General features: G+C 41.5%; 1 protein-coding gene across 2 annotated transcripts in view; it reads left to right on the top strand.

Annotated features, from left to right (window-relative positions):
• The window catches only part of LOC119900583 (double-stranded RNA-specific editase 1-like), a 69,412-nt gene extending 52,792 nt beyond the window's left edge, over window positions 1–16,620 (top strand). For both annotated transcript variants that reach the window (XM_038715681.1, XM_038715674.1), the window contains 9 exons: window positions 997–1,071; window positions 3,885–4,819; window positions 7,181–7,295; window positions 8,015–8,183; window positions 8,774–8,928; window positions 9,072–9,240; window positions 11,695–11,876; window positions 12,367–12,545; window positions 13,580–16,620. In XM_038715681.1, coding sequence (XP_038571609.1) covers window positions 1,068–1,071; window positions 3,885–4,819; window positions 7,181–7,295; window positions 8,015–8,183; window positions 8,774–8,928; window positions 9,072–9,240; window positions 11,695–11,876; window positions 12,367–12,545; window positions 13,580–13,756 — 2,085 coding nt within the window. In that variant the 5' untranslated portion in view covers window positions 997–1,067 and the 3' untranslated portion in view covers window positions 13,757–16,620. The remainder of the gene's footprint in view (window positions 1–996; window positions 1,072–3,884; window positions 4,820–7,180; window positions 7,296–8,014; window positions 8,184–8,773; window positions 8,929–9,071; window positions 9,241–11,694; window positions 11,877–12,366; window positions 12,546–13,579) is intronic.
• The last annotated feature ends 2,958 nt before the right edge of the window (window positions 16,621–19,578 follow it).

Genomic DNA, 19,578 nt, shown 5'->3' with positions numbered 1-19,578 from the left:
AAATAACAAATAACAAATAAATCAGACAATGCAAAAGCAATTTATTTTTATTCCCAAAGTTATGTTCTTGACTGGTCTTGAAATAAAATCCCGAGTCTGAGACGAGAACGAGACCATCAAAAAGGGGTCTCAAGACCAGGACCAGACTCTAGTACTACAACACTAGCATTTTTAACCAAGTCCAGTTGCCCTTCCCTGGATAACCACATTTTTTCCAGTGCTTTTGCCTGCTGGGGGTTAACTGCTTTACTTTAGTCAGCCACAAAGTGTGTAGAGTTGCAGTAAAATAATTAGTGAAAACTGTGTTTTGTGTTTGCTGCCACAGAAAATAAAAAAGTCCCTGTTTATGTAACGTTGAATTTAGCCTGGCTTGTAGCTGCTAGCTAGCTTGCTAGCTGTCCACAGTCTGGGCTAAATCTGCTGTGAAGAAGAAGACGACCCCTTAGTAAATTTACATAAGCAGTAATTTATTTTCTGTGGCATTAAACATAACTCACAGCCTACAAGTTTATTTTTATGTTGTTGTTTTTTTATTGATTAGGATTCACTGTCTGTGTACCATGAATCTCTCTACAAAACTTTCCTGGTAATAAATCCATTAGTTATTGAGGATTCCAGTTTGGCCCAAAGGGACTATACTGGTGTCTATGTTAAAAACAGCAATCAAACAAATGAAGCATGAACGCTTGGATTTGTTGATTGGCATCAGCTGCTCCATTCATGCTGCATAATCACTGGCTTGATCATCCAGATATATTCATGCAGATGTACATTGCGGCAATTAAAACCTGATGCTATAGTAATAAATTCTGAAGCTGTTTGCTGGCGCTCCCTCCACCTTCACAACTTTAACTGTGTTTAATGAGGTGGCATTAACTTTCCCAGCAGAATCCACACCGTTGCTGTGATTCCTTCAAAGAGCAAATCTAACTGCATAACCATTTGCTGTAAATTGTCATTTCCTTGATGAAAGTCAACTTTGTGTGTTTCTTTCAGGTCGAGCGGGAGCTCGGCTACTACGAAACCAACAGAGGCTGCTCACCATAGAGGGGGACGAAGTAGAAAGCATGAGTGAGTCAATATTTCCATTTCGAGTCAAAACATCAATATGTAACTTTTCTTAAGTATTTGCCAAAACTGCCCTTCAGCTACAAATAGATTAATTTTGTATAAACTTATTCTATGTCTGAAAATGATACTGGACCCCCAGTAATGTCCAGGTTGTGTATGAGATGCATGTTTATTGGTAAAAGAAATACTGAATCTTGAGCTTAAATAGTATTAAAATGTATTACGCTAGGATTGTCCTTGAAAAAGGACTCAGGAGGCAGGATCAGAGCTTAATCCCAGGGCCAGGGTGTATCTACTGGGAGATTTCAGTCTATTTTGATGGCGTTTTTCTAAGCTTGTCCCCTTACTCTTTACAAAAAAGCTCCCTAAAGCCCCCTGAGAGCCACCTCTGGATTTGGAACGCAGGTCTATTTCAGCCCTTAAACCACCTGACCCATGATAGGCAAGGTTTTAGAGTTAACACAAAGCTTTCCTTTCATCTGACACCATTCACGTGCCTGTATTTGGTTCTAAAAGCTGATGGTTTATTCACAGGGAAAGGACGCATGGTTTGATAACTTGACTGTGTATTTGCAGAAGTGATGTGATCAAACATCAGACTGAGGTGACATTTCATTTTCGGGAGTGAGCGAATCTAGCTGTTTGTCAAGGTAGACTGAAAGGAGCCCGTGTGCGTGCTAGATAGCCAGTTTTGCACGATGATTCGGCCTGCTGATGCTTTGCCCCAACACTAACTGATGGAGCTTCTTTACACACACGAATTTGTGTTCAGACAGCAGTAATCCTGTCCCTGCTCTGTGTAAGCCAAAGTGAAACCAGTCGGGAGAACATGGATTATGCCTGACAGTGTAGGCAGAGTTGGTCAAAGGCTGATGATGGACGTACTCAAGGTTGTTCAAGGGCTTTTTGATAAATAAAAAAACTGTATCCGACACCAGGCAACACATTTGGTATTGACCTTCTAATAGGACATGCCCGATAGATTTACTTCTCCCGCACTTTAATGAAGAGAATTTCTGTTTCTGCTTCTAGTGGATGTTTTTGCTTGCCGAGCTTCATACTGGCTGTTTCAGTGGAGTAACAATAACAATGTGTTCCCTCTTCCCCAACAGACCTATAATCACTCTCCTCCTCTTGTTGCTCGGGGCATTATCTGCTATTGTGTTTTTCCATATTTCATGTCCCCCTCTTGCATGCTTGTTATTTACTTTGCCTACAGTAGTCAACTGGCTGTGACTGAATGCCGAACTCAACTCTGTCCACAGCACTGTACATTTTTGTTACAGAGGAAGTGATTATGTTGTCCAATATGAAGTGTAAAAGCTAAACTTGGCTTATAATAACAGACAGTTGGCTGAAAACTGAATCCACTTCAGAATCTGCTAATCGAACCCAAACCCTTTCTAATCCCTTATCAAATCTTTCTACGTTCTTTGTTTGGTCGGGAATGAAGACATCTTAGTGTTAGCGGGTTGTACTACAGCAGCAGGAGTAAAAACAACAGAGGAGAAATGTTCGTCTACTTTATCGTTCAGCAAATATGAACTGAATATCAACAGAATATTGTGTAACACCGCCAGTAGGATGAGTCCGAGCACTCGTCCTTCTCAAGTTATCAAAAAGGCCACAGGTTCTTACTTTAACATGATGGACAAAAGATACATTTTTAAACAGGGAGCTGTTGTTACCTCCTTTTTTTATGAGTACCCTCCCTCAAATACTGCATTTCACGGTTGTTTGGTTTTGGTCCGCACTTTGGAACTTTTAGTACATCATGTTTGTCTTTGCCTGTAATGTCAGAAAGAGGCAAAAGAGACCAGAGACTGTCAAAGAGAGATTGTGAATGAAGGTTTTGATACGGGATTCATTGGCAGCGGAGCTTAACAAATCTGTATTTTACCAACCTGGAATCAGATCCAACAGATCCGTTGAACTGGTTATGGGAACCTGTCCCTACAGTTGGCACATTATTGTCTCAAATGAAATACTGTAGGTCTATTTGTTTAAAACACTCCAGTGCCTGAGCTGTGGCTGGTTTATTTTGACAAATATTAAACATGAACTACTGTTTTTGTAATAATAACCAATTTTTATTATAATGCACTGTAGCTTCTGGTTTTATGTCTGAAGTGGCCATCTAATGCTAAAAGTTAATATCATTTCTCTGGTATTTTCCTTCAGCCTCAATTAAAATACAGAATTATTTTGGGAAACGTTGACACCCTTTTTTGCACCCCACTCTTTCCCCACAACCCCACTAAAGCTGCATTTTATAGGATTGTTTCTGTCCTGAGCACCGAAAGGAGTAACCTATCGAGCTTTTGTTGGAGGATGTTATAAATGGAAATTTACATTAAGTTCCATCGGCTTTGTTAACAGGGCCTGGTGATATGTGTTCCCAACAAACAGAAGAGAAAGGAATTTAAGAAGGATTTAGCTTTGAAAGACTTCTTTGTATATACACAGTTTGTCCTGTAATTTGCTAAATTTGGCGTGATACTGCAACAAATTCTTGACATTAATACAGTGATTTCATCCTAATGTCATGCTTTACTTTGCTCAGGGAAGTTTTAAATGTTGTCAGCTGTCGTGGCTTAAATCAAAATCTGTACACAGATTGTGTTTTAGAATACACTTGTTCAAATGTAATATACTGTCTATATATATATTTTTATAATGTCACCACATAAGTATTGATTAAGGAACACACATCACTTGTTCGGTTGCAAAGAGAGATAAAGGAATCTCTAAATTTTACATTTACAAGATCCTGCAACGAAGGCATTGTAAGTTACTCTTTCTGGGCACCGCAGGTTCATGCAGCACAGATGTTAAGGAAAATCGGAACTTGGACAACCTCTTCTCCAAAGAGGGGGTTGCAACTGAGGCTGCTCAACTCCCCAATGGGAGTGCTGGGGGTGGGAGGAAACGTCCCTTAGAGGAGGGCAATAATGGGCACACACATTCCAAGTACAAGCCCAAGAAGCGTAAGAAAGTCCCGGGGCCGGTTCTGCCTAAGAATGCCCTGATGCAGCTGAATGAGATCAAGCCCGGGCTGCAGTACAAACTGCTCTCTCAGACCGGGCCGGTCCATGCGCCCGTCTTTGTGATGACTGTGGAGGTCAACGGGCAGCTCTTCGAGGGTTCGGGTCCAACCAAGAAGAAGGCCAAGCTAAACGCAGCAGAGAAGGCCCTGCGCTCTTTCGTCCAGTTCCCCAACGCGTCTGAAGCCCACATGGCCATGGGCCGGACTCTGTCTGTTCACACGGACTTCACCTCAGACCAGGCTGACTTTCCGGACATGCTCTTTAATGCCTTTGAGACATCCACTCCTGTAGATGACCCCTTTTACCTTGCCTCCAACAGTAATGGTTCCTTCAGCTCACTGGGAATAGAGTACCCGTTGCTACCCTCCCCTCTGCCAAACCAGGTCCAGGCCCCCTTACCTCAAGCCTCCTCCACCTTCTTCTCCCCTGCAAGCGGCAAGAATCCCGTCATGATCCTCAATGAGTTGCGGCCGGGCCTCAAGTATGACTTTGTGTCGGAGAGCGGGGAGAGCCATGCCAAGAACTTTGTTATGTCGGTGACGGTAGATGGTCAGAAGTTCCAGGGTTCTGGACGGAACAAGAAGCTGGCCAAGGCTCGGGCTGCCCAGGCTGCTCTGTCTGCTCTGTTTAACATGCAGCTGGACCAGGATCCGTCAAGACAGCCTATACCCAGAGAAGGGCTGCAGCTTCACCTGCCACAGGTAAGCATGGTGGAAGGTAAAGTTTGATGTTTGCCTCACAGTTTTCACTTATTAAAAAATATTATCACAGTAAGAAAATAATGATAATGATGAGACTGTAGGAGTGTTACTTGATGAATTGGCACCAGCAACTTTGTTCTGCTCACAATTAGTCTCTCTGCTCTAAGTTAAAAATAAACAATGCAAAGATCATTATGTATGTGTCAGCCATATGGAAGCAGTTTATAGTTAGTAGCAGTATATGAAAAGTAAACGGGGACTGATGAATGTCAGTATTGTGTGGTTACAATTACTTGATTTATGTAAATTATCAAGAACATGGTACAAAATTATTTTATTCAAAAAGCCCCAGTACCTCATCTGGACCTCTGGTAAGTTATGGCTTTTCATTGCTGTGTCCCATTTAATATGGCATTTATGTTTTTCCTGGATCTTCTGTCACCCTATGTCTATAAACACACTGAACTCTTTCTGTCAGGCACGCGCTTTATTCTTTCTGGCAGACTGGAGTCATATAATACATATAAAACTACAAGAAGAAAAAGTGGACCCATGTCCTACACTATCACCATTAAAAAAAAAAAATCAGTTTTTATTAGAATTTATCATCTCAGAAACTACAGTAGGCCTCCATCTTTCCATCCATCAGCATGCTTTGGGAAAGAGGCAGGGTTCCCCCTCTCTCTCTAAACCAAACCCTTAGGGGCCTGAGTCTAGGTTCTGGTTCTGGAGGTTTCTGCCTGTTAAATAGGAGCTTTTTCTTGCCCCTGTCGCAAGAACAAGAGTATGGTCTGAGATCTGCGCTATATGAAAAGTACAATGAGATAACATATAATAGTGGTGGGGGGAAAAATCAATACTGCATAGTATCGCGATATTTTCCGTGGCAATATTGTATCGATACATGGACGTCAAGTCTCGATCTTTTATTATATAAATTGTACATGAGAACTTTACTTTTTGGTACTATAATAATATAATCAGTTGCTTTTTCAGTCCAATAGAAAAAGAGTTTTCCTTTGGGGACACAATTTGAAGTTGGAAAAAGGTAAGAAATTGCAATATGTGTTAAAATCGTAATAATAATATCGTATCATGACATAAGTATCGTGATAATATTGTATCGTGGGGCCTCTGGTGATTCCCACCCCTAATATATAAATAAACCTGAATTGATTTGATGGTACCACCTTCTATATAACAGGTAGTACTTGTGAATTGATTTGTTGGTTTGTGGGTCTAAGGGATTTTAATTTCCACCAAGCCTTACAGCTGTACCAGCTGCTAATTGTGTTCCCTCAGGCCACATCTTGTATCAGCTGGTTGCCGCCTCTATGTGAGGAGCTTTCTGGTGTGCTATCGTGCAAAGATGTTATTAGGAGCCAAAATGCTAAATTTTAGAAGTTATTGTAACATCATAACTGGCTGTGGGAGCCGTAGTTGGGGCTTTTGTTGATGGGAGTATTGCTTCCATTAGTTTGCTTAGACGGGGATCGGTCTGTACTTAGTACTGCTTAGATTGGATATATATTGTTGAGCCATCGTCTCACTGTCATGTCTTGCTCTCTTTGATGTAACGGTACTAACGTTAGCTGACAGCAGGCATGCAAGAGCAGAGCTTTTTTTATTAATAGGAAAGAAATGTTTTTATGTTTTCCTGAAAGCAAGGTACAATAACAATAATTTAGTCCAAAGTCCCGTAACATTACAGCTTGTGATAACAAAAAAGCACAAGTGAGCCATTTCAAAATCAGCATTATAAGAGAAAGGCAGGTCAAAGGCAGGTAGTCTCGCCTGTTTGCTCGCATGCTGCAAACACGTGCTTGTTAGATCTCTGTCGCCTAAAGACCCGTCCACAAATCATTATGACCAACCTGACCGTGTCTGACTGAAGATGGAGACAGCTTCAGGAGAGACAAGTTCAATGCGTTGGGAAATCTATTTACACATAAACTAATCCCTGCCTGTAATCCCTGCACACTGATAACAAAGCTGCTATCTTAATTACCATCACCCTCTGAGTGCTATTCAAACACTGCTGTTCATTATACCAGCCTTTCCAAGTCACTCTGCTTCACTTGCAGAGCAGTCAGTGAAGCAAAGCATTCGACAGTTTTAAACTGCTAAGATCCCTGCCTGTCATTCACACCAGTGTAGCATTCCTAATTGAAATAATCAGTAATAGTTTCAGCGTGGATAAGAAGAGCTTGCACTTGCTTTTTATCACACTTTTTGGTGTTTGTGTTACATAAAATCAGACGAGAAGAGACTGGCCGGCGTTTTCGGTCTGGGTTTCTTTGTTAAAGCTGTTGTACCTTTTTGTAATCTATCTGTCATTATTTTTTCAATGCTCCACCTCAGGTGCTGGCAGATGCCGTCTCTCGTCTGGTGGTTGACAAGTTCAGCGAGCTGACGGAAAACTTCACATCTCCGCATGCTCGACGGAAAGTATTGGCAGGCGTCGTCATGACAACAGGTAAAAAAAATTATTTTTTTAGTCAAACAGTTGAACCACTTCCATGAATATTTTAGAAGCTCTTCTAAGGGGATTGGATACATGAACACTGCAGCTGAGCATTTACACAGAGTCAAGTGATTAAAGATGTTTACGGTACCTGTTCTGCACAAAATGTGTCGCAGCCTTGTTTGTTTCAGAAGGGGCCTGATTCAGCTGCACTTATTCTTGAGCTGTTATCGTGATGTGTTTTTATGTAAAATATCAAAGCCTAACCAGCTCTGACCTCAGGTTTTCTTGCACTTATATAAGGAGATGATAAACACATTCTGTCAGTCTTCAATTTCTCTTTGAGTTGAAACCTCAGCGATGAGAGTCAAAAAACTGTTTCTCTCGCTAAAGACAGACTAATAAAGCTTTTTCCTTGTAATGTTTCCCATAGTCTGTTCCCTTTTGATTTCTGAAAAGGTTAAAACAAAATGCTTTGGTTTTCTGTACATCTTTTAAGACAAATGGGTTTTCTGCATGGTAAAATTTGAGGAACAACCACGATAAAAGGATTATTTTGTTGATTTAAGTTGTGAGTCATAAGATTTCTGCACATGTGCATTAGCTGAAATAAACTGCCTACCCCAGCTTTAAAGGTCACTCATCTTTGGGTCACTGTATGGCAGTTAGTGTACGATGACGACAAATCAGTGTCCATCTTTAGACTTATGTCTTTGTACTTTCTTTTACAGGTACTGATGTGAAGGAGGCTGAGGTCATCTGCGTATCCACAGGGACAAAGTGCATCAATGGTGAATACATGAGCGATAGAGGTTTGGCCCTCAATGACTGCCATGCTGAGATTGTGGCTCGTCGGTCGCTCATCAGGTACCTGTACTCCCAACTGGAGCATTTCCTCAGGTGAGTCACAGCAAAGCAGAGAGCTGATGTCTGCAATCGTTTGTCTTCTCATGTCCTTTAAACACCCACGCTGTGTCCTTGCAACACGTTCTCACTCCCAAGTCGTCACATATGGACGAATGGTCATAGCATAGGTCAATCGTCATAGTTCAACGAACTGCAGAGGAAGCCCTGTAGCATCATGATGTTCCACATCGTTAACCACACGTTTTATTTAGAAAGTCTAACCAGATGTTGCATATTAGTGTTGCCAGCTTGCCCAAGGAACCCTACACGTGCATCAACAACGCCAAAGTTGTAGCCTGGGTGTTAACAAGCGACGCCCAGGGGTCTTGACCAACAGTTAAGACCCGACCATTCATCAAAATAACATTTACACATCAGGAGAGGAGAACTTTTATAGATAAATTCTAAACTTGTCAATTCAGATACTTGGAGAATTAAAATGTCTTCCATCCAGTTAAAGAAAGTCTTTTTTCCTTGAACTGGGTGAGCCATTCTGATGTCCAGTTTAAAGGCCAACCAATCAGAAACTTTCCGTAGCATCCTGTGTGGTATAATGTCTTATGTATTCACATCTGGGTCTGCAGTAACCACGAAGAGGAGCAGCAGAAATCCATATTTACCAGGTGTGACAACAGACAAGGCTTCAGACTGAAAGAAAACGTCCAGTTCCACCTGTACATCAGTACCTCCCCCTGTGGAGACGCCCGCATCTTCTCTCCTCATGAAGCTGGAGTGGAGGGTGAGCGGACGAACAATTAAAGAAAGTCTGTTCAATACGACCCTGATTAAGACTTTAATGATTGTTTTTTGGGGTTTTTTTCGTGAAAATGTATAGTTCACTATAAGATCTTCAAAGTGTCTGACCTTGCTTTTATGTCTCAGATCAGGGAGATAGACACCCGAACAGAAAGGCCCGCGGGCAGCTCCGCACTAAAATTGAGTCTGGTGAAGGAACAATCCCAGTGCGCTCCAGTAACACCATTCAGACGTGGGACGGGGTTCTTCAGGGTGAGAGGTTGCTCACCATGTCCTGCAGCGATAAGATCGCCAGGTACGTGTTAATTCACTTCCTGTTCACACCTTTTTTTATACAGTCTATGGTTCACACACACTGTTACAGACAAATAACTGTTAAGACAAATTTATTCATTATGTAATTCATTATAAATTAATCTGTTAATCATTTTTCTCCATTAATTGATTGTAAAAGTATTGAAAATAGTGAGAAATGTTGTCACAAATGACCAGAGCCCAAAGTGACAACTTCACAATGCTTGTTTTCGTCAGTCCAAACTTCAAAATTATGAAAAAATTCATAAAATATTCAAAAGGAAAAGCAGCAAATCTTTACATTTGTGAAGCTGGAAATGTTTTTACATGAAAAATGACTTAAACGATTATCAAATATTTGCCAATTAAATTTCTGTCAGTCAGCAAATGTACAAGTTGTACTTGTATAAACTGTTGGGTAGTAACATCTTCATATGTTTTGTGTGTGAAAATCTTATTTTGCCCCATCCACACTACTGAGACCTTTTGCTACGTTTGCACCTCCCATCCAGACTAAAACGACAAAAACGAAGACCTAAAACGTAGAAGTTTAGAAATGCTGCCGACCCCATTTTGCATTTCAAAACTCCGGAGGGAGTTTTAGTGAAGATGGGCAAAAACGGATGACTTTAGAAACGATGACGCAGACGCTCACGCTCGGCTCTCTGATTGGTTCTTATAAGTCATGCACAGCAGTTTTTGAGTTGGTATTTTTATTAAAATATTGTGTACGTGCAAATGACACTTAGGCCTATCTGCCTACACTTGTACTGTGCATGTCGCTGTTTACTTTGCAACAACTCCCAGTCTGTTTTCCGCCGCCACACTCCCGTGTTACATTCAGTAACAGTCCCAGCTCGCTATTGGTGCATGCAAAAACAAAAATCTGGTCTGATTCTTCGTCTGCATTTCTTTATTCTTTCGCCAAATCTTCTGTAACTACGGAATAGACCGTCTGCTTCATGTTTACAATGGCTCGCACATGCCCAGTGTACCTGAAAGGCCAATAAAAGTGCGTTTTCAGTCGTTTTAATCTAGACGGAGATCAACTCTGATACGCAGCTAAAACGCTGGTCTGGACGGAGATCGTATTCGTTTTAATTCTCCGTTTGTAAACTAAAACGGAGAAGTGTGGATGGTTGGCCAGAGATGTAGTGAAGTAGAATTAGAAAGTGGCATGAAAAAAATACTCAAGTAAAGGACAACTACCTCTAATTTGTACTTAAGTACAGTACTTTAGCAAAGTGCACACTCTCTTCTAAAGCGCTCTCTTTCTGTCTAAAACCTTTCAACCCTCTCTGTCCTGCTGTTATTACACTCGTGTCTGAACTAAACCACGACTTACTCATGGACTCACCTCTTCTGTTGAATCACAATGTTTAACCTGCTGCGGTCTTTGGGCTCGTGGGAAATAGTGTCTGTTAAAGGCCACTAAAAAAATATCCTGATCTAAACATATAGAGTGAAACATACAACATACTGTTCCAAGGCTGTATTTGTAGTTATTTACATTTTTACAAATGTCAATGAGATTTTCTTACTTTCTTTGTTTCACTGCTGCTCTCCGTAAAAGTCTAATCTTCTCTCATGACCTATGAGTTTTGAGCAACCAGTCAAAACACGGAGTCAGTTGAGGTTGTATGCAATTATTACTACAATTACAATTATTTATACAGTAACACAGGAAATATTCAGGCGGTGATTAGGCGGAGCTCAGCCCATTTTAAGGGGAGCTCAAGCGCCCCCTTGTGCCCTCCTGTTAGTACACAAAGACTTTACAAGAGAGAGTGCCATTTACGCCACCTAAATTTGGCATGGGATCCAGTAGTGCCCAGTAAAGTAAAAGGGCGAATACATAATGTTTTCACTAAGGGGGGTGTGTGTTTACACTGAAACGTTGCCCTCGGCTTTAGCTTTAAAATGTCTTTGTAATGGAAAAAATATGAGTATACAGCGTGAGTAAATGAATCAACATTACCTATAATCTGTAATACATACTGTGGTTTTCCTTTTCAGAATATTAAACTCAGCCCTAAAGACGCACTTGAGGTGTCGGCGGGTGTTTTTGAGCGGGCCAGCAGGAATCCTGATGATTATCTGCATGTGTAAAGAGGCTGAATTATCTCTGTGCCACGCTGCAATCACTCCATTTCTGTCTGTCAGCTGCAGTCCTCAGGTGTCATTAGGCCACTCGAGCTTTGATTAGGCTTCTTGATGAATCTCCAGGAGGCCGCAAACTCCTCAGGACGCCTCTGAGCTGGAATCAGATTTGTATTTTCAGGAGAATTAGTTGGAACAATAATGTTGATTTTTTTTTTTGTAGATTTGGATGTTTGCTCAGACTCCTTCTAACCGCCGCTGTCTCTTTGTCTCTGGCCCTAAGCCGTACATTTGGTGACAAACTGGATAGGTATCCACCTGATTGAATAAAAGCATTTGTTCTTTCTCCCTTCAGGTGGAATGTGGTTGGATTACAAGGCTCTTTGATGAGCTACTTCACTGAGCCCATCTACTTCTCCAGCATCATTCTGGGCAGCTTGTACCACGCCGACCACCTCTCCAGAGCCATGTATCAGAGGATTACTGAGATCGAGGACCTGCCGCAGTCCTTCAGCTTGAACAGACCGCTGCTCAGTGGTGAGAAACAGACTGCACTTTTACAAATGATCTGTCACCTGACAGATCGGGCATTTTCAAGTATACCAGGGCATCTGTACACTCTGTTCACTTCTCATGGGTGTTATAGAATATCAGGGGAGTTTGAGGGTTTGATTTCAGGCAGACAACATTGTGTAAATTCTGTGGGAAGGTCAGGAAATTCACAATAGTTTCCTTTTTTTCCCTCAGTTCACTGTATTAAATGATTCACCGAACAAGTATTGAAACATGATTTTTCAACATTTAAGAGATTACGGCTCAGAAATACCTTTCCATGTCCTTTTAAATCTTTTGAATTACATAACGCAATCTAAAATTGTCCTATTTGATCTATGCACGATATACAAGTTCAGCAGAATATCATTCTCGACGGTAGCTTTTTTTTAATGGTCTGTTTTATAAAATGGATTTGGCGTTCTCTTCTCGTCTACTGTGAGCTGAAACCCTGCCGTGTTCCCATGTTCTACAGGAATAAGTAACGCAGAGGCTCGTCAGCCTGGAAAAGCACCCAACTTCAGTGTGAACTGGACAGTGGGAGACCAAGGCCTAGAGGTGATCAATGCCACCACAGGGAAAGACGATCTGGGTCGAGCCTCCAGGCTCTGTAAACACGCTCTCTACAGCCGCTGGATGCGCCTGCACAGCAAGGTAACACACTCTGTGTACTGACACCCTGTAGCCTACTGTTGTTTTGTTCTCTGTGGGCATGTCATCATGAAGGTACAGATTATGCGCAGATTAAATGGTACAGACTCATACAGAACGACAGCTAGTCCTACCGTCACTGTGAGGCAGGAAATCTCTATCCAAACTCTTCTCCTGTGTGGATCTCTTCAAAGTCAAGTTGACAAGCAAGCGGGTGTTGAACAGTTGCGAGTGCGTAGTAGAGACTGTTTAAGGGAAAAAGGCACGCCACTTAAATATTCCTGAATAGAAATCTATGGGGAAAGCCTGTAACAGCAAGGATGGCGGGTGTATGCACATATCCCACCCTTCCTACAAGAAAACCAATCGAGCCAGGAAACATATTAAGCCAATCGTGTGGTTCCACGGACCTAAGTGCACAGTTGAGGTTTGCGACTGTTTCAAATGTTGTGGTGGCAGTGAGGAGCAGCTGTGTGACCAGATCAGATGCACTACATGTCCGCCAAAATACTGCATGAAAAGGCGCCAGATCTGATATACAGTACTTGCAGTATGTGTTAGAAAATACTGGGGTTCCTTCTATAAACGTATAAAGCCGCGTTTCTACCAAAGGAACTATACCCCTGAACTAGGAGCCTTTTGGAGGAACTCACTGCGTTTCCACCGAAGGGACCAGGGTCTAAATTTAGTTGTAAATTTAGACATGTTTAACATGAACATCCAACATTGTAACATAAGTCATAAAATGTGGGAAAACATAATAGGTCTCCTTTAAAACCAAGGACAACAATATACAAAACATAAAACAAAGCACTCACACAGGTGTGTCCAAGTCGTCCTGGGAATTTTTAAAAAGCAGTAGCCTGCAGGACCAGGTGTGAATACTGGCCGCAAAGCTAAGGAAGCATAAGAGGACCTTATAGATAAAATTACACAACTGTAGCTGTCTCCGCGTAGCTAACGATGGCCAATATGTCATATAAGCTTACAGATAAGAAAAGGTTGTGGTCTGTCTAACGTCTGTCCATGTCCCGTAGCTCTCCTCCACCCTGCGGATCAGAACCGTGAGGCCCAGCAGCTACCACGAGGCCAAGCAGGCGGCGGTGGAGTACCACAGCACCAAGCAGGCGCTCTTCAGAGCCTTCCACAAAGCCGGACTGGGCGCCTGGGTTAAGAAACCTATTGAGCAGGACCAGTTTGCACTCCCCACCTGAGTTAGCGCTGGGCTGGTGATGCTGTTGGTGGGGGTCTTTTGACAGAAAACGTGTCAACCTGCACGCTTTCCTTTCTGAAACCGTTTCGGTCAGTTTCAGTGGTGGAAACGTTTCCCTCTGGATTGTCGCGGAGTGGACTGTGTGTTACCGGGAGGAAAGACGCACCTAATCCAGATGTCAGAATCCATGGCTTTAACGTTCCTCCTTATTTTTTTATAGCCTCATGCTACTCTCAACCAGCACTACACATTGAAAAAAAGATTATTAAATCAGTTATGCAACTTTATACAAAGGACAAATGTAAAAGGAGACGTTGGGAATGGAAACTTGTGTACAGCATTGTTAGTTACCATGGCAGGTGTTTCTGTACAGTAAGAATAGTGATAAATTCATTTTGCATGTATGATTATACCAAATTCATACAGTAGGAAATCTACAGTAAAAGGTTTGTTATCATGTTCAGTATTGTGATCTCAAATCATCAGTGTTGTGATAACTTGAGGATGTCCTTCTGCAGTTTGGTAACGGATGTTTATCTGCTCTGTTGCGGTTCTTTGACAGCAACCTTAAGTTCACTTGGATATTTCCTCTTAGTTTTAGGGTAAAATGACTGAAATACTTAAAGTTGGGGTATGCAATTTCTTTCAGAAGCATTTTTGTTAGATTTGTTGAAATTCTTTTTACATCCCGACAGCAATCAATGAATCAAATGCTCTGACACATAAATGAAAAGAAAAAAAAAAATCCGTTATCTGTGGCAGGACTATTAATAAGCATGGCCAATCAGTGTCATTCAAGTTTCACGAACACTCATGCTCAGGTGTAAAGCTGCGTTGAAGTGTTGCTGATGTCAGCAAGAACGCTGTTGTCCCAGTTTCAAATTAACCTTCTGACTTCACCTTGCTAAGTCCCATGAAGTTCAAACTTGACGTCCCCTGAATTACGTAACTCTTGCCGAGCAGAAGCTATTGTAGCTACAAGTGACAATTATGAGATGATGGTAAATACTAAAATGTATTAGTAGCGCACTGACTCAGCAAGTTTGCCACCTTTAGACACTTGGTCAGACCTGACCAAGTACAGTCAGGCTGTAGAGGCAAAACCCCAGAGTGTTGAGTGGTATTGGATTGGACAAGGGTTATTTTATTGCTTAAGGGTTCAGTTTTCGTTCATAACATGAAGATTGTGTCCTTTTAAAAGTTACCTAGTCTCATTTAAAGTGACGGTAATGACATGATTATCAATGTCGCATTAAGCTGGTTTAAAGGAAGCTACTGAGACCCTAGCCCTGTGTGTTGCCAATACATCAGAGTTTTTCAATGAAAGTATAAAATATTGGAAAGAAGCGTGTTTACGGTATACATTTATAATGATAGTTCTACATGTAGTAGTCTTACATGTTGATGTTTAGAACACAGTGTAGTATACCAACTACACCACTGCGTGTACCAAAGTAAGTGATAATACATTTTTTATTTTAGTTAATGTGCAAATTCAAAAAGGATTTTCATTTGGAAATAGAGTCAAAACTTGGGAAACAAACAAAAAAAAAAAACGTTTAATTGTGCTTAGGGCAGAATATTTTTTCTTTCAGGTGGTTATACTTTCAGAACAGCGGTAATTGTTTTAAAATTACCTTTTGGGTTTATCAAAGATTGCTGGATTTTTTTTTTTTTTTTGAGAAAAGGATACCCGGATGAATTGTGATTTGAATGTAATGGTAATACTTGAGAGGCACAAACGGTGGCTACTGAGATCCAAATACCAACAGAAATTGTGACTGTACTTTGAAAGACAAGCTTGGACTTTTAATTACAATTAAATACAATCATACGTCACTTGCAGCCAGAGAGAGGTGAATTATGAATCACTTTGCTGATTCAAATGATTTCGTCCGGTAATTTGTTAATTTCAAACATCTCTCCCAATATGATCCCCGCTGCACCAGATTAGGGTAACTAACCCTTATGCACGTGAATCTCTCCTGCATATTCAGCAACTACAGTAAACCCAAATCCCAGAACCCAGACCCTGCTAGCGTTGCTGCAGTTAACACTTCAGTCACATTTACCACCAGTAAAAGCTCACCAAAGATGATGTCAGCATCAACTTTTTACATTTTTATTTTCACTGTTGTTTTCCACAAATTCAAATGTTTGTTTTTATTACTGTAATCTGCCTCTACAAAGTGTTTGTGACGGTGTGTGACGTGTGATGTTCAACTCTTTCAAACCAAACAAGACATAATCCCAAATCACCTGTTTTCTATAAACCAAATGTACATTTTAACTTTCAAATATGTTTTTAATTTTCTAAACTCTTTGTTTTGCTGCCGCCGTCCTCTGGATGTAAAGCCTCAAACACACATTGGGCACATTGAACTAACTTACTTCTGATGTAGGTTGAGTTATTTTCTTAATATATTTGAATGTGTATCCTTCCGCTTCTGTTTAATTGCTGAAAACATGTCTTAACTTTGAGCACGTGCAGACCTGTTCCCGTCTCAGTGTACCTGGCTCCATGCTCGGCCTCTCACAGTTTTTGGATGCTGATAATATTTCCACAGGATATGCACTTTTTCGAAAAGGGAAACGATTCATGTTTTTCATGGACTTTGAGGAGAAGTGAATGGATCAGTTTTAAAAGATGGCCCTCTGTATGTTGATCCTCCCTGTCCATATGTTGGTGAGCTTCTGCAGTTCTGATGGGTTCATGCACTACGTCATTGATTTGCCCTGTAAAAGACTGTGGGGCCTAATGCATGAGCTCTACATGTAAAGCATGAAAACCATAAATATAAAATATGTAGAAACTGTGTCAAGTCACTGAGCCTAGAGCTTTAATAAAATGCTATTATAGTTGTTTTTTATGGTTGTCTTTAACTAAGGACTACAGATATGGTGCTTTGCAGTGCAGGTTTACGAAATACTCGAGGACATACTCAAGGATTTAACCTGTAGGCTCTGAAAGGTTTGGTCTTAAAAACTTTGCCCACCCCAGCCCTTGCTTTCCCCTTTTCCACACAGTTTTAACAGGTAGGTTGATAATTCTGTTTCTTAAAGCAATAGTCAGGTGATACAGAAAAGCTTACGTAATTAATGAAGTTAATGGCGGGAGATATCAGAGTAGATGAAAGTGACTTCTGCCTTAATTAATAAATATGATGTGGTTTTATTTGAAAATGACCTTATTACCAACAGACAGGCAAACTACAGGGTATGTGGGCCTAATTAAACAACAACTAAAGTATAGATTCTCTCTAGATTGGTCCCAAACTTCCAGATTATAGCTCAGTACTGTAGGCCATACATCCCTGTAATAATACTGAAAAATATATAAACGTTAATACATACTGTACTTAACTGTTAGTACAAAAGATTATTCTGTGACTCTGGAGTAATTACACATTACGTTACGGCCTGTAATCTATTCTGGTGATCTTCTTCCCTTTCCTTTAGTTCCACTGGCAGGTTCAATTTTCCATTTAAAATTGTACAAGGAATATCTGACGTATCTGATTGCACCTGCACTGAACCAAAAACACAGAGGTCATGAGGCTGTGTTTACCTTCCCAGGCAGATGGAAATAAGCCACTAGAGACATCTACAGTAGTACAAAGCATCTCTTTTCTTCTGTTGTTCAGGATTCATGTTTTTATGTTCATGTTCCCAGACAAATAAATGTAATTGTAAAGATTTTCTCAGAAAGCCACCCTAATAGGATTTTTTTTTGAGGAGCCACAAACCAAACTCTGTTAAATTTTCTGTGTACTTAAAATGTATTATTTATGAAAATGATGTATCAATTTACTCGACTAAGTATGTTTCCATTTATTGTCTCAATGGCGTCCTTATATTGTGGCCTCTAAAGCTGCACATTCATATCCACATTCAGCTACTTGTGCGACAGATCAGTAAAACCCCCACAGCAAATGTTCCATAACATAAGCCTCCCACTTAAGAGCCAATTCCAGACAAACAGGAGGGTTTAGGAAATATACGAGCAAAGCAAAATAGATTTGACCAGCAACAATGGATGCAACTGCTTCAATGCGTCTCCATTTTGAAATTCATGACAGTGAAGGTGTAATGTCAAAATGATTGCATTGAGGAAACTCTAGTGAATGCTGCACTGCTTTTTTTGTTGTTGACATAATGCCAGGCAGCTGCGGTGTATCGGCTGCTATCTAAAGCTGTCCTGACCGCCATCTCCACATGGGCTGTTAGAGGCCTATTACTTTCTGTCATATCAGCCAGCGGCACCTGTGCAACATGAGAGAGCCAGATAATCTCACTGTGGATTACCTGTCAGCTCTGCATCACCAGGGGACAGCCAGTCCCTCTGCAAAAAGACAGACCTATCTACATTTAGTTTATTTTTTCTGTGTGAACCTCCGTTCCCCATCCTAGTGTCCACGTACAAGAGGTTATGAGTTGGTTTCCAGGCCATGGGATTTGAGCTGATTGAGTGTGGCTAAAAAATGAAAGAAAAGAGAAGTCAAACTGCTTCAAGGTGACGTGGGATTAGTGAAAACTCTTCATACTTCTCCACCTTCCCTGATTTATCTGCAAATTATGTTCCCGGGCTAAGTCTCTGACAGGGGCCACGTAAAACAGAATGTGTCCTCGATAAAGTCCTTCCCCTCAACCACTTAGTAATGCCTAGTTAGAAATAGTAATTTCTTAGCAATTGTGAGGCTTGCATCTCTTCTGCTCTGAGATTATGTTTCCAGTTTAATTTTTCCCATAAAGTGTAGATATAAAACCAGTTTATATTATAATTTACATAAAAACTTGAAAAATAGCTGTGGCCTGAGCAGCCATTTCGTCTGCCTTTGACCCAGAGAGCACCAGTGACAGACTTGGAAGACGGTGAACGTTACGCTGCCTGCAACATCATACAGCATGACCGGTTTGGCAGTGCTAGCTAGCGGTCCCCTGACTGCTGTTAGGTAGCCTACCAGGATGAAATCCTCAGAGCCACTGTCGGAAGAATCAGAATCAGAAGGCGCTTTATTGCCAAGTTTAACACATACAAGTAATTTGCTGTGGTGTTAAGGTGCTACACGTAGACAAACATACAGTTGACATAAATAAATCTAGAAACATATACACATGGAATAAACAAATGCAAGTTATGTAAGAATTAAAAAATATAGAGAAACTATTTGCAGAGAAAGAACAACATGTCAGTAGGGGACCCGGGCCTTGTTGAGGAAGCCCACTGCCATTGGAAAGAAACTGTTTTTGTGGCGAGAGGTTTTGGTCCTGATGGACCGCAGCCTCCTGCCAGAGGGGAGAGTCTGAAACAGTTTGTGTCCGGGGTGGGAGGGGTCAGCTGCAATCTTTCCTGCTCGCCTCAGAGTCCTGGAGGCGTGCAGGTCCAGAAGAGGAGGAAGATTGCAGCCAATCACCTTCTCTGCAGAGCGAATGATGCGCTGCAGCCTGCGCCTGTCCCTGGCAGTGGCAGCAGCGTACCAGATGGTGATGGAGGAGGTGAGGATGGACTCAATGATGGCGGTGTAGAAGTGCACCATCATTGTCTCTGGCAGGCTGAACTTCTTCAGCTGCCGCAGGAAGTACATCCTCTGCTGGGCCTTCTTGGTGAGGGAGGTGATGTTCAGCTCCCACTTTGACCTCAGGCGGGTGCAATGGGACCTGGGTTCCCCCTGGTGCAGGACGAGGCTCGGCCTCATGTGGCCAGAGTGTGTGGGCAGTTCCTGGATGATAAAAGCATTGATGCCATTGACTGACCTCCATGTTCCCCTGACCTGAATCGAATAGAGACCCTCCGGGACATTATGTAATGTGTACCGACTCTGT

Source organism: Micropterus salmoides, unplaced genomic scaffold (assembly GCF_014851395.1).
Source record: "Micropterus salmoides isolate LMB-PRFRI ecotype aquatic unplaced genomic scaffold, ASM1485139v1 Ms_hic_scaffold_1, whole genome shotgun sequence".
NCBI classification, from domain to species: Eukaryota; Metazoa; Chordata; class Actinopteri; order Centrarchiformes; family Centrarchidae; genus Micropterus; species Micropterus salmoides.
The sequence above is the reverse complement of the archived record's forward strand: the minus strand, read 5'-3'. Positions and strand labels throughout refer to the sequence as shown.